The sequence below is a fragment of the Onychomys torridus genome, chromosome 4, assembly GCF_903995425.1.
Source record: "Onychomys torridus chromosome 4, mOncTor1.1, whole genome shotgun sequence".
NCBI classification, from domain to species: Eukaryota; Metazoa; Chordata; class Mammalia; order Rodentia; family Cricetidae; genus Onychomys; species Onychomys torridus.
In genome coordinates this window covers 131,680,724-131,708,161 of record NC_050446.1, presented here as the reverse complement: position 1 = coordinate 131,708,161, position 27,438 = coordinate 131,680,724, and the positions used below count along the sequence as shown (strand labels likewise).

Genomic DNA, 27,438 nt, shown 5'->3' with positions numbered 1-27,438 from the left:
GGGGAGCACCAGGGGGCATGGGTATGAGTGGGATGGGGTGGGGTGAGGCAAGCCGGAGCAGGACTGGCAGGTGCGAGCGTGGGTGGTGGGCATGGAGCCAGATGGGCCTTGTGCACGTGGCTGCTGAGAGCCACGAGGTCCAAAGAGAGGTTGCTCTACCCTGCAGATCTCGAATGTTGCACCAGGTTGGGGAGTGGGTGAGCCTTTGGAGACCTGTACACTGACCCAGGTCTTGCTCAGCCCTTGGCCATGCCAGCTCAGACCACCATCCTTAACCTTCGGGCACTCAGCCTGGGACTTCGAATGTTGGACTGTTGCCTAAGCCCGCTAGAGACTTTTGCAGGGGGTGGGGGGATGTTGAGACATGGCCTCACTACAGAGCCCAGACTGGCCTAGAATGTTGGCTCTGTCTTTTGCACCTTGATGAAAGCCTCTAGGCCTCAGCCCCTCTGCACCCCATAAAGATTGCATGCTCTCTTTCCTTTAGGGGACTTCACCATGGCTGCCGCTGAGGTCCCTGTCCCTTCTGAACACTTCACCCAAATCAAAGAGCAGAAGTTGAAACCTGGAGACCTGGAAAAGGAGGAGGGTGGGGTACAAAGAATGGAAGCCCAGGAGGGTGCTGTCGAGGCAGAGGCTGCACCTTGCCAGCTTCAGGGTGCCGGGCCTCAGAAAGATCAGCCTGAGCTGCCTTTGTGGGTCCCGTTGGAGAGCGATAGGCGGATCCTGACCCTGCAGGCAGTGCACCTGACCTCCCAGGAAGTGCACCTCCAGGGCCTCGGATGGCTGAGTGTGCCACACGCGGAGGAGTTTCCAGTGATGATGCCACAGGCAGAAAGCTTACTTCCATTGCCTTCTGTGCTGTGGCTGGAACAAGAGCCCCAGCCCAGCCTTCAGCACTGTGTGGCCATCAGCATCCCAGAAGAGCTGTACCCACCTGAGGAGGTGGAGCTGACGCATTTTCACCTGCTGCGGGACAGCGCCCCGGTGGCTGAGGAGGACCAAGAATTGACGCCAAACTTGGGTGAAAGCACAGCCCTGACCAAGGTATGGTTCATTCTTACAAACCGATGCCTCATGGGAGAGAGCAAAGAAAAACTGGTTTTTCTTAGATCAAGGCTTTGTGTGCTAGTATGTATGGACAAGATATTTTGAAGTTGGAAAATAAAGCACAGTAAAAATAATGAGAGACTATGCCATATAGTGTGTGTGTGTGTGTGTGTGTGTGTGTGTGTGTGTGTGTGTGTGTGTGAGAACCTTACTATGTATAAACACACACAAGTAGCTAGAAGTTTTCTCTGGTCTTGCCTGGCACCGCAGTCCCACAGCCGCTTATAAAATAATCACCCAGAGGCTTAATTACCAACTGTATGGCCTATGGCAGCCCTCTTGCTAACTATCTATTATATCTTAAATTAACACATTTCTATTAATCTCTAAATTGCGGGGGATTTAGCTCAGTGGTAGAGTGCTCACCTAGCAAGCGCAAGGCCCTGGGTTCGATCCCCAGCTTCAAAAAAAAAAAAAAGGAATCTCTAAGTTGCCTTTACCGGACTGCTGGCATCTTGCTGCTTCTTCAGTGGTGGCTGCATCTCTCCAGACTTCACCTTTCTGTTCTCTGTCTCCCTCCTTGGATTTCCTGCCTACCTCTCATCTGCATTGCCATAGGCCAAAGCAGCTTATTTATTAACCAATGGGAACAGCATATATTCACAGACAGAAAGACATCCCCCAGCACTTCCCCTTTTCTATCTAATCAAAAAGGAAGGTTTTATGCTGGATGGTGGTGGCACATGCCTTCAATCCCAGCACTCAGGAGGCAGAGCCAGGTGGATCTCTGTGAGTTCAAGGCCAGCCTGGTCTACAGACCAGGAGTCAGGACAGGCACCAAAACAACACAGAGAAACACTGTCTTGAAAAAAAAAAAAAAAAAGAAAGGGTTTAGCTTTAATATAGTAAAATTATATATAAAAAACAGTTATCAAGCAAGAAATAATGTTATAATATCTAGTCTATTTGTATTTGGCAAAATTAAAGAAAATATTTTATCATCTATCTATATTTGTGAATCTAAAGTTTCATATCTAATTTACCTTTTATCAACCAATGAAAACTATAATTATAACTATTTAGTCTTCAAGTCCATCAAAGACCTCAGAAGGATATAATATCTAAGTAAACAGGAAGTGAGTGCATTGTAAGCAATTTCCAAAAATCTAGAATGACAGAGACATCTGGCTGCCTGGACAGTCATCTAAAGTTCCTCTGCAACATTGGGGCATCCATCTTCAGCCTGTATGCCTAGAGTGTTTTAATCACTTCTCTCTGTGTCCTGTAGAGTGTCTGGCAGTCTCCTCTGCAAAGCAGGAACGTGACGGACCATCTTGCCTTACTTTGGCAAAATACAGTGGTCATTTTGCCATGGGTCCTGTATGTCCAGTCTATAAAACACACTGACAAGCAGACCAGCCAAGATCAGTTCTTTGTCCAGCAGGTCATTTTGTGCCAAGAAAAAGATAAATTCCATATGGAATGTTTTCAATGCCCATCTTCCTCTTTGAAGTAAATCGGTGCTGCCAGGAGCAGACATGTCTCACTGTCCAGAAAAGTCTAAGTTTTTAAAACATTTTAAATGTCATATTCTGTAAGTCTTTGAAGTGTTTAAGATTACCTACCTAATTGAAATATACCTTTATATGCCTAAAAAACTTAACTAACATGACTATAAATTTGATTATCCTAGCCTGGCTAATCTGTATTTCTTAATTATGCACTACAATTTTAAATGAGCTACATAAACATAATACCTTAAACAAGAGTAGAAATATACGTACAAAATTAACTTTAAATTTGTAATAAACTAAAATCTGTAGCAATGTAAAACATTTTAAACAAGTTGTTCTTTAAAAGTAGATTCAATGCCAGGCAGTGGTGGTGTACGCCTTTAATCCCAGCACTTGGAAGGCAGAAGAAGGCAGATGTCCGTGAGTTCGAGGCCAGTCTGGTCTATATAGTGAGTTCTAGGACAGGCTCCAAAACTACACAGAGAAACCCTGTCTTGACAAATAAAATAAATAAATAAATAAATAATAAAAGTAGATTCAATAACTTACCCTTTCATCCTATCATATCTATAATATTCCCTTTTCTTCTTTATAAAGAGATTGCATTTATAATCAACCCCCTTTAAATAAAAATAAACATTTATAAACAACATTTTGGGAATTTGGGTGTAACTTCTCCTACTATTTCCTGCTGAATGAGAGTGCTGGCAATCTTATGGAGATCCTAAGAAAATTAAGAATTATAATTAAATCTTGGCTGTAGTCTGTGAGGATGGATCATCTCAGCCAGTTGCTTTAAAGATGATTCTGGATGTTGGATCATCTGGGCCATGGTGTCACTGGAGACCTTTCAGGAGGTCTTGGCTGATCAAACCATAGTAGCCTGGAAGTAATCCACAGGTTCTCATCTTCTGTGGAAACAAAAGCAGAACCTCTTTTCCAAAGTAACATATCCTTAGATATGAATTTCGAAGTCAAGATACCTTTAAAGTACATATATTGGTTTAATTCAGCAGCCTTTACGATCCAATGTCTCTCTCCAGTTAAAAATCCCAAAGACAATATAATAATCTGCAGTATCCAGATTCTTTGTGTAATTTTCATCTTTATGTGGCTTAACTTTTATATTATTCTTATTGTCTCTTTAAATACTTTATTTTTTAAAACTATTTCTTTATATAACTGTCTATCCTCCTTTTCCTCTCTCTTCCAAGCCTACATACATTTTTACACATAATATAAACCATTTAGAGGTTCACTGCATCTGATCTGTCTTTTGTGTGTCTATAATCCTTTTCTAATCATCGCTTTAAACTGCAGCCTGGTTACGACTGAAGCTCTGCCCATCTCAGCTTTCCAACATGGTGGGAGTACCTCCTGCCAACTCTGAGAGTTATGCTCACCCTCAGCTCTGGAAAGCAGTGGGTCTGTGTCCCCAACAAGCAGCATATAGCCCAGAAATCTTTTTTTTTTTTTTTTTCTGTACTAGCAAAAGCTAAATTCACCATTCAGTGTGCTGCATGGCTTGGAAATACCTTTGTGTACTATTGGTGGATTTATTAAAGCAACTCCACATAGTTAAAACGGAGGTTTATTTTGGGGTAACTTAAAGCAAGTAAGGGGATAAGTTACAGGATCCGGGAGAGATGAAGTGCAGTCCAGCGGTGTTCTCTGGAGAATTCCACTTGGTCTACCATCCGGTGTCTAGGAGCGCCTGCACATCCGGATCTCTGGTCTTAAGGGCTCCTGTCTTGGCCCCACCTCTGGGGCAGGTCATAGGTAGGTGTGACAGTTACTGGAAGCCTCACTGGGGGTAGTACTTCCAGGTCAAAGCTAACAGTGACCCCCTACAGTGTACTGTGGTGGGAATCTGCCGTGTTGTAGGTCAAGCCTGCAGGCCATGGCTGGCCTGAGAGACACAACTAGGAAGCTGGTTTAGCCCCATTTTAAAATCTTTTTTTAAAGCTTGCTCAGGTTTTAGGTGGAAATTCTTGCTACCACATCTGGGCACCAAATGTAGCCAGAAGGTTTCTCTGATCCTGCCTGGCCCCGTGGTCCTGAAGCCACTTATAAAATAATCACTCAGGCCAGGCAGTAGTGGCACAAGCCTTTAATTCCAACACTCAGGCGAGGGGAGCAGAGCCAGACAGATCTCTGTGAGTTCGAGGCCAGCCTAGTCTACAGAGCGAGATCCAGGACAGGCACCAAAACTACACAGAGAAACCCTGTCTCAGAAAAAAAAAGATCACTCAAAGGCTTAATATCATTTACAAACTGTATGGCCTATGGCAGGCCTTTTGCTAGCTACCTCTTATATCTTAAATTAGCCTGTTTCTATTAATCTATAAGTTGCCTTGTGGCTTTGGTATTACCGGACTGCTGGTATCTTGCTGCTCATTTGGCAGCAGCTGGCATCTCTCCAGACTTCACCTTTCTCTTTTCTGTCTCTCTCCTTGGATTTCCTGCCTGTCTCTAAGCTGCCTTGCCATAGGCCAAAGCAGCTTACTTGTTAACCAATGGAAACAACATATATTCACAGACAGAAAGATATCCCCCAGCACCCTGTAATATATAATATAAATTATATATATGAATATAAAATACTATATATGTAGTATTTTTAAAGTTACAGGAAACAATACTATTAATATAAGGTACGTTGTATTTGAAAAAAAGAAATCTTATGGCCTGGCTCAGTTGGTACAATACTTGCCTGCATGCATGAAGCCTGGGTTTCATCCCTAGAACCTTATAAACCTGCCTTGGTGGTAGCCAGTGGAGCATTCATGGGGTGGAGGCCGGAGGAGTAGAGGGTTGGGGTAATGCTCAGGTAGTTAGTGTGTTTGAAGCTGGCTCCACTACAGACCCAGAAAGAGCCCAAAAGAAAAACACCACCAACAAAAAAGATGGAGTCACCACAGAAACCCTGATGCTAAATTAACGATGGCTTAATTGCAAGCATTTGGTGGCCATGAGTGAGCAGCCTTATGTGTTTGCTGTTCCTTCTGTGATCTCTGGTTTGCCAAAATGAAGAATTCTATGCGACAGTAACTAACAGTGTTGCCTCTAATTGCCCGTTTTTATTTACCAGTTGGAAGACAGTGAGAAGGGCCAACTGTTACCAGAGGGAGGGCCAGATGAGGAAGGAGACGAAAGATTCCTTTCTGTGGAAATGGCACCAGAAGATGAAGGGAAAGATGGATTCGTTGTGACCATTTCCCACCTCAGCCTAGAGGAACAGCAAGATCAGCCAGCGCCAAAGCAGACAAGTGTGCCGGAAGCTGAGACCACAAAACCTCCGCAGAAAGCCAAGGGTAGGCTGGCCAGATCACATGAGACACTGAAGACCCTTGTTTCTCTTGTGGGAAGGTGGGGGTTCTCAAAGTGTAAGGTGTTGACTTTTAAAAGCTCCTTCCAGCATATCAGGAAAAGGAAGAAATTTTAAACTGATGTTCTATATTATAAATCAAATCCAAAAGTTTTTTTTTTTTTCATTTTGCACACAGACATTTTAAAAGTGGTTTTTAAATGTTCCAAAAAGCAATATGCACATAAATCTCAGGCCAGGAACTGGGCTCTGCTTTCTTGAAGTTCCTTGGGAGTGTCAGGTGGTGGTAGGTAATTACAGTGCAGAGCAGCAGCAAGCCCTGCCCGATAGAAGAACAAAGACCAAAGGGAATGGGACTGGGGAGCCCGTCCTGCAGAAGGCTAGAGGCTAGGAAAGGGGACAAGCAAAGTTGGGGGCCAGGAAGAAGGACTGAGCCAGGCTGGGGACTATTGTGGAGAATGAAGCCAGCCTAGGAGCTGGGACCAAGGGTCAACCCCGCAGAAAGAGTGGCCTTCCTGTGTGGCCATCCATGGCTCTGTCGGGGCATCTCAGTGATGAGCACTCAGAGGCAGGGGCCTGTGAAACTCTGTGGAGGTCTCATAATAATAGCCTAATAGATGACATGCTAACAGCCCACAGGAAGAATTTGACTCTCACAGTGGTTTAATGGGCTGCTGTTTTAAAGTAATTTCTCCCTTATTTCAATCAAGACATTTTATCCCATTATCTCAATTTCTAGATGATTTTTAAAAGTTCTGACTGGAATTGTAGCTCAGCGGCTCCAGCACTTCCTTAGCATACATGAGACCTTGGGCTCCATTCCCCCGTCCAGCAAGAAAAACAAGCAAGCAGACAAACTGTCACTAAAAAGTCATCCTGTGACAGCACACAGTGTCTTCCTCTTCTATGACCATGGCCAGGTTGGGAAGGAATTGACTCAGTTTACAGAGGGACCAGCCACCCTGCCAACACTTGGATCCCCTTATATGTGGCCACAGCACTCCTGTAGGTTTCTGCCTCTGGGGGTGGAGTTTCAGCTCTTTGTCTTATGGCAGCTTCTCATACAGTTGGTCATGAGCTGTAGCCCCAAATTCCTCCCCTAGCTTGTTTTCCAGTTTTTAATGTATTTGTAATCCCACACCACCATCACCTCTCTAACTCCAGAACATGTTCTATCACCCCCATGAATGCACAGAATGTCTGCTCTATCACTGTCTACTCTCTTGAGACTGTCTGTCTCACTGAACCTGAAGCTAGGATGGAGGCCAGTAAGCTCCAGCAATCCTGCTGTCTCCAACTCCCACAGCACTAGAGTTAAAGGCATTTGAGACCACACCTGGCTTTTTACAGGGGTGCTGGGGATTTGAACTCGGGTCCTTGTGCTTGCATGGAAAGCACTCTTCCACACTAAGCCATCTCTCCTGCCCCACATTTAACGTTCTGAGAAACTGCCAAACTCTCTCCTTCCCCCGCACCCTCACCCAGCTGATTTCCGTGGCTTGTCCTGTGGTTCTGGTGGTGGTTCTGATGGTACTGGGTGTGAGAAGGAACCTTGCTTTCATTCACATCTTTCTAGTGGCTGTTTCTGCAAACCCATCTTGGCCTTCTGTGTGTTGTCTGTAGAGGAACGCCTTCACAGCCTCGTCTGTGTGTGTGTTCCTGGTGGTTGTCACCAAGCACCAGTTGCTCAGTGTCTTAAAACAGCAGATGTGATCGTCCACAGTGCTGGAAGCTAGAAACCGCCCTCAGTCAGATCCTCGAGAGCTTTGTCGGAAATGTTAACGGAGGCTGCATCCCTCCTTCACAGCTGTCTCCTGGCGGAGGATGCCCTCACGTGTCTGTATGACCTGGCACTGCCAAGGGGAACATCTGAGGTACTGGAAAGGATTGTATCCAGTACCGGAGCCACCACCCATGTGGCTGGTGGGCGCTAAAATGAGGCTTACAACAGAGGAGCTGCATTTTGTTTTCATTTCAGTGATTTTAGATACAAACTTAAACAGCCACGTGTGGCTGTTGGCTATGGTTCCGTTCAGCTTCATGCCAGTTTGCCAGAGCTCCCTGGCTTGGGTGGAGGATGCTAGGAAGCCATGCGGGAGTCTTCACTTCACTCAACAGAGAACATATGCACTTGGGTCCATGTTTTTGGGAGATTTGCTTCTGGGGCCTCCTGCTTTGAGCAGACATTTTGTCTTCTGTCCTCTCTGCTCTCCACCACTCTCTAAATATTGTGATATTTCTGTAAGACTGAGTTTTTATTTTTGTTTTATTGTTATTTGAGACAGGGTTTCTTTGTGTAGCCCTGGCTATCCTGGATCTCGTTCTGTAGACCAGGCTGCCTCAAACTCACAGAGATCCACTTGTCTCTGCCTATTAAGTGCTGGAATTAAAGGTGTGCACCACCACTGCCCAGCTAAGATGGATTTATTTTTAATTTGTGTGTGTGTGTGTATGAATGTGTTTCTGAGCACTATCTGTGTGCAGTGCCCATGGAGGCTAGAAGAGGGCACCCAATCCTCTGGAATGGGATTTACAGATGTTTTGTGAGCCCCACTGGTACCCCCTGGTTCTGCACAACAGGGAAGATGGGTTAAGGACCTAGACAGATACCTATCTCCTGACAAGATGCTCCTCGTGGAGAATGCTGTGTCCTGAGACCTCTCCTGATCCCGGCCTTCACTGGAGCTGCTCAGGGGAGATCTTTTCAGATGTGCCGCGGTGTCTTCTCCCCACAGGAAAACCCCGAACTTTCCACTGCGAGGCCTGCCGATTCACATCTTCCAAATTCTCAACTTTCGCTCGTCACATGAAAGTTCACAGTGAAGAGAGACCTCACCTGTGCCACCTGTGCCTGAAGGCTTTCCGCACCGTCACCCTCCTTCGGAACCATGTCAACACCCACACAGGTGAGGCGCCCCGGTGGCCTTCCTTCACAGAGGCCCTAAGTCTCAGTGAGCGTGCAGAGGAAACCCGGTGAGTTCTTCCTTTGCCTGGGGCATCACTGCGGTTTCTGTTACTGTCTTCAACCTCAGTCTAAATAGAACATTCCAGCAGCCGGGAGCGGAACTCAGTGTAGAGCACTGGCCTAGCACATGCAGGGCCCTGGGTTCTGTCCCCAACAAAAATAAAGGAAAATTACAGAAGAATTATTTAAAATAATTTTTAAACTTTCAATTTAAACAATTTAATAATATTTAGTGTGTAGTTTAAAAGGTTTCATCAGTATTCTCCTGGTATCTGCTAAACTCAATTTCATTGTGTGTTCTTTGTAAAATGAGAACTCAAGCATGCCAGGCAAGTTCTCTACTACTAGGCTACATCCCCAGCCCTTCTCTTTCTATTTTGAGACAGGTCTAAGTTGGAATTTGTGATCCTCCTGTCTCAGCCCCTGAGCAGCTAGGATGAAGAACCTGGGCCACCAGCCCAGCTCATTGGTCTGCCAGTTTCTTATTGCTGTTCGTTCTGGTTTTTAGTATCTAGTTTATTAATTAAACCTTATCATAAGCATCCAGGGACCATAGGTACCTTGCTCCCCAGCAAGAAGGTGGGTTCCCACTGTGCAAATATTTATGCTTAGTTTTGCCTCTTTTTTTTCTGTTTTGTTTTAGAAATAGGGACTCACTTGCAGTTCAAGCTGATCTCTAACACCCATCCCCCTACCTCAGCCTTCTGAGTGTTGGGGTTATAAGCCTGCCACACCATTCCAGCTTAGTTTTGCCTGCAGTACCCCCCCAGTTCCCACGCCTTCTTGAATTTCAGTTAAAAGCACTAACTGTTACCCAGAACACTGTCTCATACATCTGTGATATTTATAGTTCAAAGAACTTCTTAATTGCTGAAGCCTTTTCAGACTGCCATTTCAAAACTAAAAAGTCACTGGAAGTTTTGCAGTTAAGTCTTGTTTGAAAAGTGTAAACCACGTGATTTTCCAGGAACCAGGCCCTACAAGTGCGGGGACTGTGACATGGCGTTTGTCACCAGCGGAGAACTGGTCCGGCACAGACGTTACAAACACACTCATGAGAAGCCTTTCAAGTGTTCCATGTGCAAGTATGCCAGTGTCGAGGTGAGGTCCCTTGCAGTCCGCCTTGTACAAGAGTGACAAATTGCCACCCCAGAGAGACACTAACCTGTTACTCCACTACTCACCAAAGACACATTTTAAAATCTGTGCCAGAAGCCACAGGCATTATTGTCCAAATTGAATATGGAAAACTGGAGCTGGTTATGGTGGCTCACACCTTTAATCCCAGCACTGTGGCCAGAGGATTGCTGTGAGTTCAAGGCCAATCTGGTCTACATACTGACCAATTTGATGGGGTCAGTTCTCTCCTCTTGGAGGACTGAACTTGGACCATCAGACTTGGCAGCAAGCACCTTTACCAGCCAGGCATCTCACCACCCCCCACACGGTATTTATCTATATTTATTTTTATTATTTTTTAACAGGGAGGGGTGGTATTGCGTGTGAGCTCTTTTGGTCTCCTCAGGAACCTGCACTAACATGTTTCCTGGAGCTGGAGTTATAGTGCTTGGGAGCCCTTTGGCAGCATCCCAAGAACAGGACCTGGGTCCTCTGCAAGGCTGCTGAGCCAGCTCTTTACCCATCCCCCAACAAGACTATAAAGTATAGAGATCATAGATATTGGCTATGGTTGAGAAGTAACCCTGGGGCTGGAGAGGCAGTCAGCGGTTACCTGCACCGGCTTCTCTTGCGGAGGACCTGGTTTGATTCCCAGCACCCACGTGGTGGCTCACAATGAGACATCTGTAACTCCAGTTCCAAGAGATCTGATGCCCTCTCAGGCCTCTGGGCACCAGGCACACCTGTGGCACAGAGACATGCATGTGGGCAAAACACTCGTGCACAAAATGAAAGTTTGAGAACTAAAGAGAGACCCCTCCCCTGCACCCTGGACTTGTTGAAAAGACCTTTTCAGGATTTTATGTCACCATCAGGGTCACAAACCAGAATGTCTCCTCCAGCATACAACTTGAGAATTTGGGCTGAAGTTTTGAGCTGTGCCCCAACACCACCTGGACAGACACAGCGCTGCTGTCTTGAAGATGTAACCCTGTCCCCACACACTGCACCACCAGAGACTGATGGAATTTATCTGCATGCTCTGCTCATGGCAACTAGGTGTTGTGTGTGTGTGTGTGTGTGTGTGTGTGTGTGTGTGTGTGTGTGTGTGTGTGTGTTGTATGTGGTACTAAGGTTTGGACCCAACATGCTAGGGAACCTCTCTACCACAGCTATGTCTTCTTTTTTGAGACAGGGTCACACTAAGTTGCCCATGCTGGCTTTGAACTCACTCTTCAGTTTAGGCAGTTCTTGAACTTGAAGTCCTCCTACCTCAGCTTCCTGAGTTACTGGGATGACGGGCCTTTGCTGCCTGCCATCGGGACCCTCAGTGAAACAAAAGCTGTGTGTGGTCTCTCCTTTTCAGGTCCATTTTCTAGCGCTCTGTGTCCAAGGTTCCATTTCATGTGAAGAAGATGGCGGTATCCTGGTGGAGAGCCTGGCAGAGGAGAGTTAGGCAGGGACTTCTCACAGGAACTAAGCTAAAGGGGACAGCAAAAGCTTCAACACGGCCATGACGCAAGTGTGTTTCATAAATTGGGGGATTTCACAGACAGGTCAGAATTCAATTCCAAGAACCTCCTTCCGCTGAGGCTATTTTTAAAAAGAGCTTTCCTATCGGAGGCAAAGGTTGTAGCAGCAACACGAGGGGTCAGCAGGAGCCTGAGGCTCCTCACAGGAAGGATGTACTGTGGGTGTCCCACCATTCTTTCCAAGAACTTGCAGGCTCTGAGACCCTGCCTAGTAGCAGAGCGTCCAGGCAGCCCATGGTGTTAAAAATTTGTTTTCTCGAGCTAGGTGGTGGTGGCGGCAGCGGCGGCAGTGCACGCCTTTAATCCCAGCACTTGGGAGGCATAGACAGGTAAATCTCTGTGAGTTCAAGGCTAGCCTGGCCTACAACTTGAGTTCAAGGACAGCCAGGGCTGTTACACAGAGAAACCCTGTCTGGGGTGGGGGGGGGATTGTTTTTTTCCTATGATACAGGAAAGGTGATCCCCATATTTCTTCTTAAAAAAAAAAAATTCAAGCCGAGGCGTTCATCTTGGGTCTCGCTTTGCACTCTAGGCCTTCCTCTGTTCTTGAATGTTCTTCCAGCCTAGGTGTGCCTCCTACATTCCAGGGAAGTACGTGCATGGCCCCTTTCTGAGTGTCAGCAGGGATGATGTGGGTGTGGCCCTGCTTCCCATGAAACACCACACAGGGTTTGCAGCAAGAAGGGTAGTAGTAGAGAAGGCTGCTGGGCCGAACGAGAAGTCTCACACTGTTTCCTGTTCAGTGGCCTTCGGTACCTAAGAGAGTTCATTTTCTTCCGCTGAAAAGTTCCCTCTCTATTATGTTTGTATGTGAGATGGTGGCTCATCATGTGGCCCTGGTTGCTCTAGCTCTCACTCTGTAGACCAGGCTGGCCTGGGACTCACTCTGTAGACCAGGCTGGCCTGGGACTCACTCTGTAGACCAGGCTGGCCTGGGACTCACTCTGTACACCAGGCTGGCCTGGGACTCACTCTGTACACCAGGCTGGCCTGGGACTCACTCTGTACACCAGGCTGGCCTGGGACTCACTCTGTACACCAGGCTGGCCTGGGACTCACTCTGTACACCAGGCTGGCCTGGGACTCACAGAGATCCCCTTGCCTCTGCCTCTCGAATAAGTACATGAAGACCAGCATACAGGAGGCTGAGGCAGCTGTGTGTCTGAGGCCAGTCTGAACTACAAAGGGAGTCCCTGTCTCAAAAACATCTTTAAAAGAAGCCAGTAGCTAGGTGTGGTGGCACGTACCTTTAATCCCAGCACTCAGGAGGCAGAAGCAGGCGGATCTATGTGAGTTCCAGGCCATCCTGGTCTACAAAGCAAGATCCAGGACAGCCAGAGCTTTTACGCAGAGAAACCCTGTCTTGGAAAACAAACAAAAACAAAAGAAGAAGCCAGTAGCACACAGAACCACACTTTAGGGCAACAGCGCTGTCTCTGTCTTGAACTTGGTTAGCAGAGGGCCCGTAAGGACTCTGAACCCCAGGCACCTCACAGGTGGCTCTCCATTTATCTAATGATTCAGCTTTCCTACTTGAGAAAGCTTTTCCAGCTTGCGTCTTTTCAGAGATTTAAACTTTACTGCTGTAAGTGGACAGGGACTTGGAAAGAAAGAAAGAAATATTCAGAGCCCTGAGCCACAAGCTCTGTTTCTGTTTATAAAGTGAAGGTTAGTGTGGAAGTCTTCAAACTGCTGCTCATTACTTAACCCCAAAGGACCTTGTGCATATAGCCAGCGGCAAAATTAAGAATCATCAGCAGATTGGACAGTTCTGTTTCATGGGATACTCCAATACTGCAGTCTAGTTAACTTAAAATTTTCCTTTTTGCTTTTTGGAGACAGGGTCTCTGTAGTCCAGGTTAGCTTTGGGTTCACTGTATGACCCAGGCTGTTCTCGAACTTGCAGCAATCCTCCTGTCTCAGCTTCCCCAAAGTTGGAAATTACAGACAGATACTACCTCACTAGGTTTCCTTCCCCGGCTTTCCTGGGGTTTTTTGGGGGGAGGGGCAGGGGTTTGAGACAAGGTCTCCTGATAACTACAGCAATCCTCCTGCCTCAGTTTCCTGGTTTCTGGAGTTGCTCATATCTCATAGGAAGTTGGTTAACTGAAGCCTTGACCATCCTCAGGTTGCCATCACAATGACCCTCTCCCACATGTCCTAGGCAAGCAAGCTGAAGCGCCACATCCGCTCACACACAGGCGAGCGTCCCTTCCAGTGCTGCCAGTGTGCTTATGCCAGCAAGGACACCTACAAGCTGAAACGCCATATGCGTACCCACTCAGGTGAGAGCCATGCACTGCTCAGTTGGTTTATCATATAAAGATTATGCATGCCCAGGTCTCCTCTCTATACACAATCTCATGCACCCCGGTGAGGGGCTGCCAGTGTCAGGGAATTTCACATCTGGGCCCTGGGACCCTGTCGGGCTTGCCTTCCCGGTCCTACGCCATTGAGGCTACACCTACAGAAAGGGGAAGCCCCAGCACAGGCCTCCTTTGGGAAGGTTCCCGGGAAGCCATGCCCTAAGAGTCATTTGCTGTTCACGTCACAGGTGAGAAGCCTTATGAATGCCCCACCTGCCATGCCCGGTTCACACAGAGTGGGACCATGAAAATCCACATGGCACAAAAGCACGGAGAGAATGTGCCCAAACACGAGTGTCCTCACTGTGCTACCATCATTGCAAGGAAGAGCGACCTGCGTGAGTTTCTGGTTTAATGGTGTCCCCTTGGCCACAGTACAGGACTTCCTCCTGGACTCCCAAGGTCTGCAAGCCTGCAGAGCCTGCCCAACTCTGGAAGGCTTTGCTGAGCTTGGGAAACTTTTCTAGAAATGTTTTTACAGAGGTCCTGTCCCGCCCTCTGGTGGCTGAACTGAGTAAGTGCAGTTCAGGAGCCGCCAGCCCAGTCTACATACCTGCTGGATCAAACCCACAGGTATTGTAAGGACACTGAGACTGAAGGACATGGACAATTTTTCTGCAGAGACAGTGGTCCTGATGACCTGGGTGTCAAAAGGCAATGGTGTCAGAAGTTTAGCCCCGTCCACGTTCCCTCCTCAGCCCACCCTCTGCACACTCGGAGCTTGATGAGGTTTTAGAGGAGAAACTGAGGCAGGGTTCTCCCTAAGGAACTTGCTTCATAAGAGGCGGCCTGTGACAGAGTCTACATTCTCCTGTGGTGAGCCTAGGGACGCAGGGCACCGTAGGACAAGACCAGGCTTGCAGGGGGCGGGAGGGCAGGCAGCCTTTGGCATAGGAGTGTGGAGGACAGGGAGCTGGGGGGAGAGCCCTTAGATCTCCACAACACCCTACTCATCCTCTTTCCCCCTCTCTTTCCCAAAAGTATGATGTCGCAGGGACAGCAAGAGTGTCAGTGAAAATAACAGCTCTCTCAGTGCCTTGGAAAATTTAGGGATTTTAGAACTATCCCTGCAGGGGTAAAGGCATTTGACCAACCTTTAACTTTTGCCTTTCATCTGGAACAATCTGTCAGTGCTACTGTGGTTCCCAAGGCACCACCAAGCACTGCCCAGTGGGACCTGTTAGGACAAAAGGATCACTAGCTAGTTGTCACATGCCAGAGGGAACGGCTCTGCGGCCCCCGTAGGGGTGCTGGAGAGACACTAGCTCTTCACCTCCCTGTAAGAATGAGGTGGCCTGTCCATCTGAGTCGGGAACTCCTCCATCATTCTGGTATCTTTTGTTCAGCCTCTCATAGTGCCGCCACATGGCCACCAGGCCTGAAGCTTGGCTGAGTAAAGAGTTTCCTCGATGGTGTTCACCCAGTGTGCACCTCTCTCAGGTCGTGGGGACAAAGGGGCCTAGACTCCCAGCAGGACAACAGTCATGGTTTTGTTACAGGAGACCCCTAGCCTTGCTCTGAAACCCTGCACTCTGCTAAGGGTCTCAGCGTTAATGGCCGACCTCTAGCCATGATCTCCCTGTTGAACAGGTCTTAGACTGAGGCCTCTAATTAGTTCCTTCATGGCGATGGTGCTCAGGTGGGACATTTGTGCCCTGGGGACACGCACCTGGATGTGGAGGTGGGAGCCTGTCATCTCTGAGAGAGGCAAGCTAATGTGTGGCAAAGGAGCCCCGAGGTACCAGAGAGAGTCTATAGTGCCCAGAACTGCCTACCCCACCCAAGGAGCCCCTAGGCATTCACCGTGCCACAGGTCAGTGGTGTCTCCTGTGACCCTAACAGGTGTCCATCTGCGCAACCTGCACACCCATAGCCCTGTGGAGGTCAAGTGCCGATACTGCCCCGCTGGCTTCCACGAGCGCTATGCCCTCATTCAGCACCAGAGGACCCATAAGAACGAGAAGAAATTCAAGTGCAAACAGTGTGATTACGCATGCAAGCAGGTACTGTGTGTGAGTCAGTGTGAACACTGTACCAGCAGGTACTGTGTGTCCGTGTGAACGCTGACTGTGTGCAGGTAGGTACTGTGTGTGAGTCAGTGTGAACACTGTACCAGCAGGTACTGGTGTGTGAGTCAGTGTGAACACTGCCAGCAGGTACTGCGTGTGAGTCCGTGTGAACACTGTGCCAGCAGGTACTGCGTGTGAGTCAGTGTGAACACTGTGCCAGCAGGTACTGGTGTGTGAGTCAGTGTGAACACTGCCAGCAGGTACTGCGTGTGAGTCAGTGTGAACACTGTGCCAGCAGGTACTGCGTGTGAGTCAGTGTGAACACTGTGCCAGCAGGTACTGAGTGTGAGTCAGTGTGAACACTGTGCCAGCAGGTACTGAGTGTGAGTCCGTGTGAACACTGTGCCAGCAGGTACTGCGTGTGAGTCCGTGTGAACACTGTGCCAGCAGGTACTGTGTGTGAGTCCATGTGAACACTGTGCCAGCAGGTACTGCGTGTGAGTCCGTGTGAACACTGTGCCAGCAGGTACTGCGTGTGAGTCCGTGTGAACACTGTGCCAGCAGGTACTGAGTGTGAGTCAGTGTGAACACTGTGCCAGCAGGTACTGCATGTGAGTCAGTGTGAACACTGTGCCAGCAGGTACTGAGTGTGAGTCCGTGTGAACACTGTGCCAGCAGGTACTGCGTGTGAGTCCGTGTGAACACTGTGCCAGCAGGTACTGCGTGTGAGTCCGTGTGAACACTGTGCCAGCAGGTACTGCGTGTGAGTCAGTGTGAACACTGCCAGCAGGTACCGCGTGTGAGTCCATGTGAACACTGTGCCAGCAGGTACCGCGTGTGAGTCCATGTGAACACTGTGCCAGCAGGTACCGCGTGTGAGTGGAGAAGAGCCTGGGAAGCAGTTGTTCTTTCTTAGGAAGGAGGCTGGGGTTGGAGAGGTGGCTCAGCTCTTAGGAACAGCTGTTACTGTTGCAGAGGACCTGAGTTTGATTCCCGGAACCCACAAGGTGCTTCACAACTATCCATAACTCCAGGGGATCTGACACCCTCTTCTGACTTTCCTGGGTACCAGGCACACACATGATACATGTACATACAAGCCAGAAAAGTACTCCTACACATCAATAAATGAACATAAACTTAAAGGAAGGAAGCCAGAGGCTGGAGTGGACCACGCGTTTTCTTCTGAGTCACCCACCAGCTCCCAAATCATGGCACAGAGACTTCTTACTTTGGAATGCTCAGCCTAGCTTAGCTCATTTCTAACTAGCTTTTTTAACTTAACCTGTTTGTCTTTACCTACCTTTTGTCTTGGGATTTATTACCTTCCTTCTGTATATCTTACTTTCACTGTGTCTTTTGTCTGCTGGCAGGCTCGGGGCTCTCTCTCTCTCTCTCTCTCTCTCTCTCTCTCTCTCTCTCTCTCTCTCTCTCTCCTCTCTTCTTCTGTCTCATTCTTCTCTTCTTCTTCCCCTCAGCCCAGAATTCTCCTATTTCTTCTCTCTGCCTGGCTATTGGCTATTCAGCTTTTTATTAGACCAATCAGGTGCCTTAGGCAGGCAAGGTGAACCGGATGCAACACATCTTTACATAGTTAAACACATGCAGCATAAACGAGCAACACACCTTTACACCACTCAAGTAATATTCTGCAGCATCAATAAATGTTTAACACATCTTCACCTAACTAAAATGATATTCCACAACACTCAGCAGTTAAGAGCTGTTCTGTCATGAGGAGTGGAGTGCAAATCCCAGCACCCACATTGGGGGGCAGACAGCTACCTATCACTCCAGCTCCAGGGGCTCCAGTGTTTCTTCAGAACTCTGCGCACTTACACACATACAGACGCATACATAAAGAAAAAGAAAAGGGGCCAGTGTGGTAGTGCACAACATTAGTCCCAGCTCAGAGGCAGGTGGATCTCTGAGTTTGAGGTCAGTCTGGTTTACAAGCAAGTTCCAGGACAGCCACGGCCACATAATGAGAGCCTGTCTCAAAAAACAATGGAAGAAAGAAAAGAGACCTCTCACCACTGACCTTGGAAGAGCTGGGCTTGACCAGAGCAGCCAGCTCAGAGTAGCCAGAGCAGCCACAGGCCATCGACTACAGCTACCAAGAGAGCTTACACACCTGCTGAGGTCCTCACCACACTCAGGGCCCATCATCAGAGTGACGTTGGAGTGACCCACCTCCTCCCTGCGCGGACATCCAATGTCAGAGCCGTGGTGTGTCTTCACCCTAACTGCAGCAGTTACATACAAAACTGAACTGGCTGCAGCTTTCATCTTCCTACCTCGAAGCCAAAACAAAGGGCTTGTCACTCAGGAATAGCTAAAGGGCCCCTGAGATGGCTCAGCAGGTGAGTGCTCCCTTGGCCAGTAAACTGTTCCAGAAAGCTTGAGGAACCGAGTTCCACCCTCAGAACCCAAGAAAAGAGGGAAGGAGAGAACCAGTTCCATGAAGATGTCCCCTGATCACCACACATGCACTGCCCCCACACACCACATACATACAAAAGTCAATCATTTCAAATGTCCTCAGAAATGCTGTCAAGGTTGTTTCCTTAGTAAATCTTCCCCGGACACAGTCTTTAATGCTCTGTGGAGGAGAAGGATGCTGTCAACAGCAAGCCCCTGCCTTCTGCAGTCCGGGGAGTGGGGGAGTATGAGTTACCAGTTTAACTAGCCACTTTCCCATGGTGGTTGTTTTCATTTGAACACGTGCTCAGCAAACAGACTGTGCATGTGCTGACAAGCACGTGGGGGACATTCTCTTGACAAATGGATGGCCTGGTGGGAAATTCAGGGGAGTCATGTTGCCATTGATAAAACTTCATCTTTCAAAAGAAAATTAGAATTCAGATTTTGGAGACATTGTCATCACAAACGTTGCACTTTCTGATCCTTGAAGACTCCTCTGACAGGATTGGGAATCTCTGGGAAGCAGGCTTTCGTTTGACCACGGGATGAACCATACCCATGTTTTACACAGACTACCGCGCTGCACTCAGGTGCTCTCCACATGACTGCCCCGTGATGCAGAAGAACCACACCTGGGCAAGAGGTCTGTCCAGCATAGGACACAGAAGGTTGATCGTCACAGCTCTACGCACAGTGTTGCGCTGCACTTTAAAGAGATTGGTGCTCACTGAGTTTGGGTATAATAGCAGAAACTGTGTCCACAGTTCCTTCTGAGTGGGGGTGCCTGCCCATGCACACAGGGAATCCAGAGCCCAGCACTGGGTATCCTTCTCATCACTTTCTGCCTTACATTTTGAGACAGTCTTACCAGTCCTGGAACTGAGTGATCAGATTGGCTGGACAGAGAGCCCCAGGCTCTCCTCTCAGAGCTGAGATTACAGGGAAACACCACCACACCTCACTTTTACAGGGGTTTTGGGGATCCAAACTCAAGGTCCTTGTGCTGGTACAGGAAACAGTTTACCCACTGAGCCTTCTCCCTAGCTCCCTCTGGTTCTTTTTAAAAACGGTGCCTGCACTCCTGGGTTCTCCTCAACAAACACCCCACAGATGCGGAAGAAACAGAGGCAGACATCTCCTGAATCCCTGAAAGGATTTTCAGACTCTGCAGGAAAAGTACAGAGCCAATAATTCTGAATTTCACATAATCTGTTAATGATTTTGCCTATGTGTGAGCCCCGAACACTTTGGCCCACATTGTAACATTAGCATGTTGTGTTATTTTTTAACGTACTGCTTTTCTTTTAACTTTTCAAAATGTTTGCCAGTTCCTCACTTCGTGTTTCTCATAGTGAATATGGCTGTGCCTCATCCACAACACAAAAGCACTTTGGAGCGTGTGGTGATCCTGAGTGTGCCTTGGTGCTTGGTATCACTAGTGGACACGGGAATCAGGCTTTCACAATCATCATCGTTCAGAGTGTAGGCTAGATTGGGGCTGGAGAGATGAGCCATAATTAAGAGTGCTTGCTGTGCTGGAGGCGGTGGTGCACGCTTTTAATCCCAGCACTCTGAAGGCAGAGCCCGGGAGATCTCTGTGAGTTCGAGGCCAGCCTGGTCTACAGAGTGAAATCCAGGACAGACACCAAAATGACACAGAGAAACCCTGTCTCAAAAAAAAGAGTGCTTTCTGCTATAGAGGACCAGAATTTGATTCCCAACAACTATATAACTCTAGCTCCAAGGGATCTGATACCCTCTAGCCTCTGGTAGCCCCACCCAGGTGTACATGTACACAAATACACACTCCATAATCATCTTCTCTTCCTCCTTCTCCTCCTCCTCCAAGTGTGGGCCTTAGAGAATTTTTGGTTTTGTTTGTTTTTCTTTTGTTTTGGGGGCCGGTCTCTGGTAACCCAGGCTGACTTAGAACTCCACACCCTGATCCCCTAGCACACAGCAGGCCCTGGCTCTGATGAGGGCCACACCACTCTTGAGGAAGGAAAGCACGGTGATGATGGACAGTTCTAAGGAACACACACACACACATACACACACACACACACACACACACACACACACACACACACACACACACGTCAGCTGAATCCCTGATCCCTGCTTTCTCCCAGGAGCGGTGCCTGACGGCGCACGTGCGAACCCACACTGGAGAGAAGCCCTTCTCGTGTCTCGACTGCAACAAACACTTCCGGCAGAAGCAGCTGCTTACTGTGCACCAGAGGAAGTACCATGATCCGAGCTTCGTCCCCGTTGTTCATCTATGCTTCAAGTGTGGCAAAAGCTTTTCCCGCTGGGTAAGCACTCCCTGTTTCCAAACAGTGACCATCTCTGGGGAAGGCTCCCAGCAGTTTTTGGATTCAGAAAAGTCAAGCATTTATAAACACATGCTCTCTCTCTCGTCAGGCAAAAGGGAAGCCCGGGCACTTTGGGGGATGGAATCTGGGCCAGATGTGTGCCAGGCAAGCACGCCACTGGGCCTCCTATGTATTTTGGAGGGTGTGGGGGGGACCAGCTCTAGCTGAATAGTCCATTCTGGACTTGAACCTGTGCTCTTCCTGGCCCAGTCTCCTGAGCAGGTGGGACAGCCTACATCACCAGGCCAGGGTCATACAGTCTGTTCGTCGTGTTCTTTGATGGATAAGAAGTTGACCCATGGTTTCCTATTAGTGTTATTTTGGTAAAACTATTGTGTTCCACCAGGCCCAGGAATGGGCAACATCAGGGCAGATTGCCCACAAACTATGCTGAAAACAGTTTGGGGAATTCTCTGACTCTGGAGAGAACCTAGTTTTTTTGTTTTCATTTTTGAGACAGGGTCTCACTATGTAGCCCTGGCAAGCCTGGAACTCTGTATGCAGACCAGGCTGGCCTCAAATGCATAGAGATCCACCTGCTTCTGCCTCCTGAGTGCAGGGATTAATGGTTTGTGTGCCACATGCTGGGCTTAAAAACCCAGTTTTTATAGTGTAATAGTTGACAGTTATTCTGTGAACTAAATGCAGGCGTCTTCCCAGAGTGATTTCCGTTCTCAAGCGTTTCCAAGGTGTGAAATCAGGCAGTGGATTCACATTCATTTTCTGTCAGTTGGTGTATTCATTTTCTATTTCTGAATAACAAATTACCTCAGAATGTCAGCACTTAACAAATATGTATCACACTATGGTATACATGAGTCGGAATCAGGGAGCAGTGTGGCTATGTAGTTCCGGTTATTAAATAAAAGCACAGCTGGACACTTGGAATCCAACTTACCTTTTTAGAAGGTTAAGAGAAAGGTCTCATGTGTGGGGCTCAGGAGGATGCAGGAGCAGACTGACCTTCGGATTATTAGAAGAGTTAGTAACACCATGGATGGACAGACAGACAGCATGGTAGGACTCTGATAAGACAGTGTGGGATCCCTTCCTACAAATCTCACAGGAAGGGGAGGTTCCAGCGGGAGTCTGTGGGCCAGATTTCTCTAATGCGGAGGAGGAACACATATAACTGAGGGGTCCCACCCACCGGTGGCCTTTGGCATCAGGCTGTCTATAGGGTGTCTGCCTCTGTACAGCAGTGAGTCTCAGGGTCAGCTACAGGGATGCAGGACTGATCCGGGATTCTTACACTTCTGGAGTCCTGGCACTAGGAGCCTGTTCCAGACTTGCAGGTCTGCTCTCTAGTAGGAGGCTGGTCCGGGGCTGGGACACGGCAGGCAAGTATACCCTGATTTGTCCCAAGCTCAAATCTAAAGGTAATCACAAATTTCTGCTCACTAGCATACACATCAGTTTGTCTCTGGATCAGAATGTCCCCAGTCAGCAGCATGGCTCCCCTTCCTGTGATGACCCTGCCCCTGACCCAGGTGACATCTCTGATGTTCCTTCTCTCTGGGCTCAGGGATTTGTCACGTGCCACTGTCTCTGTGTCCAGAAGAGTGTAAATATGCCACACTTAGCATCCTTGGCCTGCTTTTAAAAGGCTGACACATCTGTATTCATGTGTATTAACTCAGCTTATACCAGGAGTTCTCAGCTCTAATCTCCATGCACAGCAGACACTTCAGTTGCTGCTTCCTGCTGGGGCAACAGCCCATAGCTTATCTGGGATGCTCAGAGGACTCCTGACCCCACCACCAACACAACTGAAAACAAGCTTCATTTTATACCTAACCATACAAAACCAGAACCAGCACATTTTCTTTGTAAATAGAATAAACACTCCCAGCTTCTTGGGCAGCTTCTGCTGCAGCTTGATAGCAGACGTGGACAGGCCACTTATGAGCGGCTGTTGGGAGAAGAATGATCCTCCCCAAAGAACACAGGGACAAAGCTAAAGTAACTGGGCAAGGCAGTCTCTTTATAAAAAGAATATGCCAGAACCCAAATTGAGCTAGTGAGCATGGTCATCCAAAGTAGCCTCTGTCTTTTATCCCTGACACAGGTGGTGATCACAGCTCAACCCATTGGTGGGAGATGTGCCCTAAAGGCCACACTCAACAACCTCATCATCTCATCCCACTGGGGAGAGATGTGTCCTAAGGGCCACACTTAATGCCCCCATCCAGCTGGAAGGAGCTTGGTTGTTGCCCCAATTCCATAATGGCATTTAGGGTTATCTCTTCAGTGAACCTATCTAAAAAAGTGCATCAGGAGGTTTGTTTGTTGGGCATCCAGTTGTAGGGAGGAAAGGATGTCCTGACTGGTGCCTAGAAACAGATGAGGAACAAGTTAGGGCAAAAGTTATCAGCAGTACATTTAGCAGAAGTCAGGATAGAGGATAATTACTAAATATCTAAAATTGCTTCTCATCTACTGAGCTTCTCCTCGTGTTCCCTGGCCTAGAGACCACTCACACGGAGGCTGCTTTCAGACTCTTGGATAGCTGATGGGATGGCTGTCAGTGTGAGGTCCCAACCTAGAAAAGAAGAGAAAAGAAATCTATGTTGCAGTAACGCCCACCCGCCCGCCCGCACTACCACCAACGTTCACCATATCCAAATGAGGGGCTATGAATTAAAAAACAGAGACAAGAGACAGCGGGTCATTCGCCCCAGCAAAATGCCAGTGCGGTTTATTGAAGGAGGGAGGAAACCTTAAAAACAGGCTTACAGCACAATGGGAGAACCCCGGAGGCAGAAGTTTGCTACCATGTTCTACATTCTTGCATCTAAGATGTTTACACCAATGTAGGATGCACGAACAAAGAACCTCCAGGGAGCTGGGAGCATTCAGTAAGAAGGAAACCAGCAGGGAATCAGCACAGGGAGGACATCTGGTTAGGGTCAGCAAGCAAGACAGCAGCTACCCAAAATGGGGGGCCAGGGCAGCATTAAATTCAGGATAAAATAGAGGGCTGTCTCTCTTGCCTGTGGGTGGATGCTGCCATGAGCCAAGGTCTCAAGTATGATATCTGGCAGCATTTTCTTATCAAGAAGAAAATCATTAGTGAGAAACAGTTGTCTAAACAGCATCATGTCTGGATTTGCGCCTGATGCCTAGGGAATGTGATAACGGGACTGGTGAGGAAGCAGGGCAGGCATTTCAGTCTTGGTTATCCTTTTCCTTCTTTCTTTCTTTCTTTTTTTTTTTTTTTTTTTTTTTTTTGAGACAGGGTTTCTCTGTCACCCTGGATGTCCTGGAGCTAGCTCTGTAGACCAGGCTGACCTTGAACTCACAAAGATGTTCCTGCCTCTGCCTCCCAAGTGTGCCACCACTGCCCAACCTGGTTATACTTTTCTTATGGGTGTTTAAGATCACGAAGGTGACCAAAAATTCACCACTTTCTTTTTATTGTTACGGCCCATTGAGGCTTTGGTCCTCAGGAGTCTCATGGGTTTGAGAGACATCTCTGGCTTCTCCAGCCTCCATTTTCCAATTGTTCCATCCATGTGGAGGTAAGTCTCTGAATCTTGCGTTTCCACGATTTATTCCATTAGGCATCTCAGCCTAAAGATGGAAAAACAGGAGGATTGGGATGTATGACTGAATGCCTGTGGTGCAGGGATTTCTGGGGATGGAGTGTTCTCCTAGTGCCCAGTGGATCGGGGAAGGTTTATGGATACCACCACCATTTTGTTTCATACCATGTGGCAGAGTAATTAAGATGGTGGTGAGGTCAAATGGTCGTCACACTCTTGATCTTGATGTTGTTCAAGACAGTGGCCAAGTCACACAGCTATCTCCATCTTGATGAGGTCACCAGCCAAGATGATGACAAAGAATCATAGTTATTTTTACTTCTGGTGTGCTCAATTCCATGATAACATTAGCCATCCCTCATCTGGGCACAAGTCTCTGTGGGATCCAAGACCCCCTCCCAAAAAAAGGCACTGTTGGTTTTTTTCACTTCGTCAACTTGACACAAACTAGGGTCATGTAGGAAAATGAGCTGTAGTTGAGAAAACGCCTCCATCTGATTGCCTGAAGGACAGTCTGGAGGCCATTTTCTTACTGATTGATATGGGCGGGCTGAGCAGGTGGTCCCGGTTGTATAAGAAAGCAGACCGAACAAACCAGTAAGCAGCACTCCTCCATTGCCTCGGCATCAGCTCCTGCCTCCAGGTCCTTGCTTGAGTTCCTGTCCTGGCCTCTTTCAGTGATGGACTGTGACCTAAGAGCTATAAGCTGGAGTCAGCCCTTCCCTCCCCAAGCTGTTTTTTTTTGGTCATGTTATTTATTACAGCAATAGAAACCCTAAGACAGGTACCAAGTTAGGTCAGCACAGGTAGAGGAGGAGGCAGTACGTGTGGCCCAGGCATATAGGCCTTAAAGCAAACAAACACAAAACAAAAACAGTCAAACAAAGGAAAACATTCCATGTTCGCACTGCAAGAAATGGGGTCCATTTGTCTTAGCACAACTGTGACTGAATGCCCAGCAGTGTTCTCTGGCCCTTGTTTTGATCTCCCATCAGCTCTTAGACATAAGATGGTGCTGGGAAAGGAACCCACGAAGAAGTGGGACCACAGGAAATGTGCCCCAGAGTCCGTAGGTGCCACTGTTATTTGGGGAGCACATAGAGAAACTGGGAAAGGAAAGTGACCTTGATGTGGATCTGATCAGATGGCTCTGTGAATATTGAAGGCCCCCTGGGCCTACCAGAGGAGCTGGTTACCCACTATCTGGAGGAATCTGCTTCCTTTGAGCCTTGTTACCTAGTTGTTTCCCATCCTGGATTCATGTGAGTTTCTCTTCAGAGTTTCAACCCCACATACAGAGGTGTCTTGAATCTGAGCCTCTGGTAATGGAGGCTTCTTGCATTCTGCTTCTGACTTCTTCATCCCTCCTCAGCCGACTCCCCCATGGGGCGGTGTCCTGTGTTAGGTCTTCTTAGCAATCAGAAGTCACCAAGGACACATGCAGCATGTGGATCCAGACTTCACGTTCACTTCAGGTCAGCGACATGTCTCATTCACTCTCTTGCTCAACCTCCAGAATGACCCAACCACCAAGAGTACTTTGCCAGGGAGATTTGGATCCTGCAGAGTATCTGACTTTGGTTCCCAGCACCCACATCAGATGACTCACCACCATCTACAACTTCAGCTACAGGGCATCTGACGCCCCCTTCTGGCCTCCAGAGTCTCTGTCTCTCTCTCTCTGTCTCTCTCTCTCTCTGTCTCTCTCTCTCTCTGTCTCTCTCTGTCTCTCTCTGTCTCTCTCTCTCTCTCTCTCTCTCTCTCTTTCTGTCTCTCTCTCTCTCTGTCTCTCTCTCTCTCTCTCTCACACACACACACACACACACTCACACACACACACACACACACACACACATTTTGAGGTCATTTTTATTTGGGTTTATTCTTTGGTTTTGGTCCAAAATCTAAAAGGTGCCCATTACTTGCTGCCTTCCTGAAACCCACCTTTAAGAAATATATGTAATTACTGATATATGGTATATCAGTGGGTGTAGTGTGTGCCACAGCATACATGCAGAGCTCAGAGCACAACTTACAGGAGTCAGTTCTCTCCACCCATCACATGGGTCCACAGGCTCCAACGTGACAAATTCCTCTACCTGTTGAGTCGTCTCCAAGTCCTTGAAGCCCACCTCTTAACCATGGGTTGCTAGCTGCACCTGAGGACACTGATGTTCACTGGTGGTCTGTGTCATCTCCCTTAGAGTAACCTGCAGAGACACAGGAAGAAGTGTGACCCAGAGCATGCAAAGTTGGCCGCCTCCAAAAAAGGAAAACCAGAGCAGAGGAAGCAGGCCATGGAGGAAGGACTGGCGTGGGACAACAAAAGTATGCGCTTTCTGATCACTTTGTTTTAATCTGGAAGTGGTTTTCCCATTGCTAACGCATCTAGAAAGTCGGGGGGGGGGGGGGGCATTGAAGCCCTGTCACTGAGAGGCTCGGCAACTGTATCAAAGTGGCTGCATTACAGCCACACCTCTGCAAGGTTACCCAAACTCAACCCCCAAACTCAGATCATCAGGCTTAGCAGTGGGCACTTACCTGCTCAGCTGTTTGTGTCTAGTGACATTTTTGATTGTCACAATGAAGTGGATGTGCCACAGGCATCTCACGCGTGAGCTGCTAGCCTCCTGTAGTGCCCGCAGTACCCCATAAAGGAGTCCCTGTCCCCATTGTCCAGGTTGAGCAACCCTGCCTCAAAGCAGGAGACCTGACAGCCCGTGTTCCAGAAGCAGGTGGTTTTCCACATGCCTACTGCTAGGTTCAGACTACAGCAACTGTTTCAAAAGATACTTTCTGGTTCCCCTGTCCGGATGTCTTGGCTTTCTCTCACATTTTCTCACTCTGTATACTTTCTCCTAGATACTGCTGCCCAGGAGAGCAATACTGCGAAGGAGGCACAGTGCCCTGGGGAGCTGATTCTGAGCCACGGTGGCAAAAATGCAGCCAGGAGCGAGAGCCTGGATGAGGGCCTGACCTGCGAGATGATCTTTGACATGATGGATAAGTAACAGGCTGCTCCATGCTGTGGCCTCTAGAGAAGAAACAAGTTAGAAACAAGGTCACCATGGTGATAGCCATGTTCCCAGAGTTTGATGTAGTGTGTAGAAATGTTTGAAGAAGAAAAACCTGCAACTTTTTCCTGAAGACCAGAGTCAGAGCTTGGAGTGGAGGGCACACCTCAGTCCCATGGGCTCACTCTCTAGTGATG

The 27,438-nt window shown here is 48.1% G+C and overlaps 1 protein-coding gene across 2 annotated transcripts; it reads left to right on the top strand.

Annotated features, from left to right (window-relative positions):
* Nucleotides 1-498: 498 nt before the first annotated feature.
* On the top strand, nt 499-27,238 carry Ctcfl (CCCTC-binding factor like). 2 transcript variants are annotated; one of them, XM_036186179.1, is made up of 10 exons: nt 499-1,047; nt 5,656-5,878; nt 8,628-8,798; nt 9,825-9,958; nt 13,673-13,793; nt 14,063-14,212; nt 15,717-15,877; nt 20,440-20,622; nt 26,432-26,541; nt 27,109-27,238. In XM_036186179.1, exons 1-10 carry the CDS (start codon nt 499-501, stop codon nt 27,236-27,238), a joined length of 1,932 nt encoding a protein of 643 aa, XP_036042072.1. The 2 variants fall into 2 exon arrangements, with proteins under 2 accessions (XP_036042072.1, XP_036042071.1); XM_036186178.1 differs by having other exon boundaries at nt 26,432-26,555; nt 27,090-27,238.
* Nucleotides 27,239-27,438: the final 200 nt, after the last annotated feature.

Bases quoted from the DNA above. Each gene is read 5' to 3' on its own strand.
- Ctcfl (XM_036186178.1), top strand. From the start codon at position 499: ATGGCTGCCGCTGAGGTCCCTGTCCCTTCTGAACACTTCACCCAAATC. The intron at 1,048-5,655 runs GTATGGTTCATT...TTTATTTACCAG, and splicing joins AAAGCACAGCCCTGACCAAG to TTGGAAGACAGTGAGAAGGG. The intron at 15,878-20,439 runs GTACTGTGTGTG...GCTTTCTCCCAG, and splicing joins GTGATTACGCATGCAAGCAG to GAGCGGTGCCTGACGGCGCA.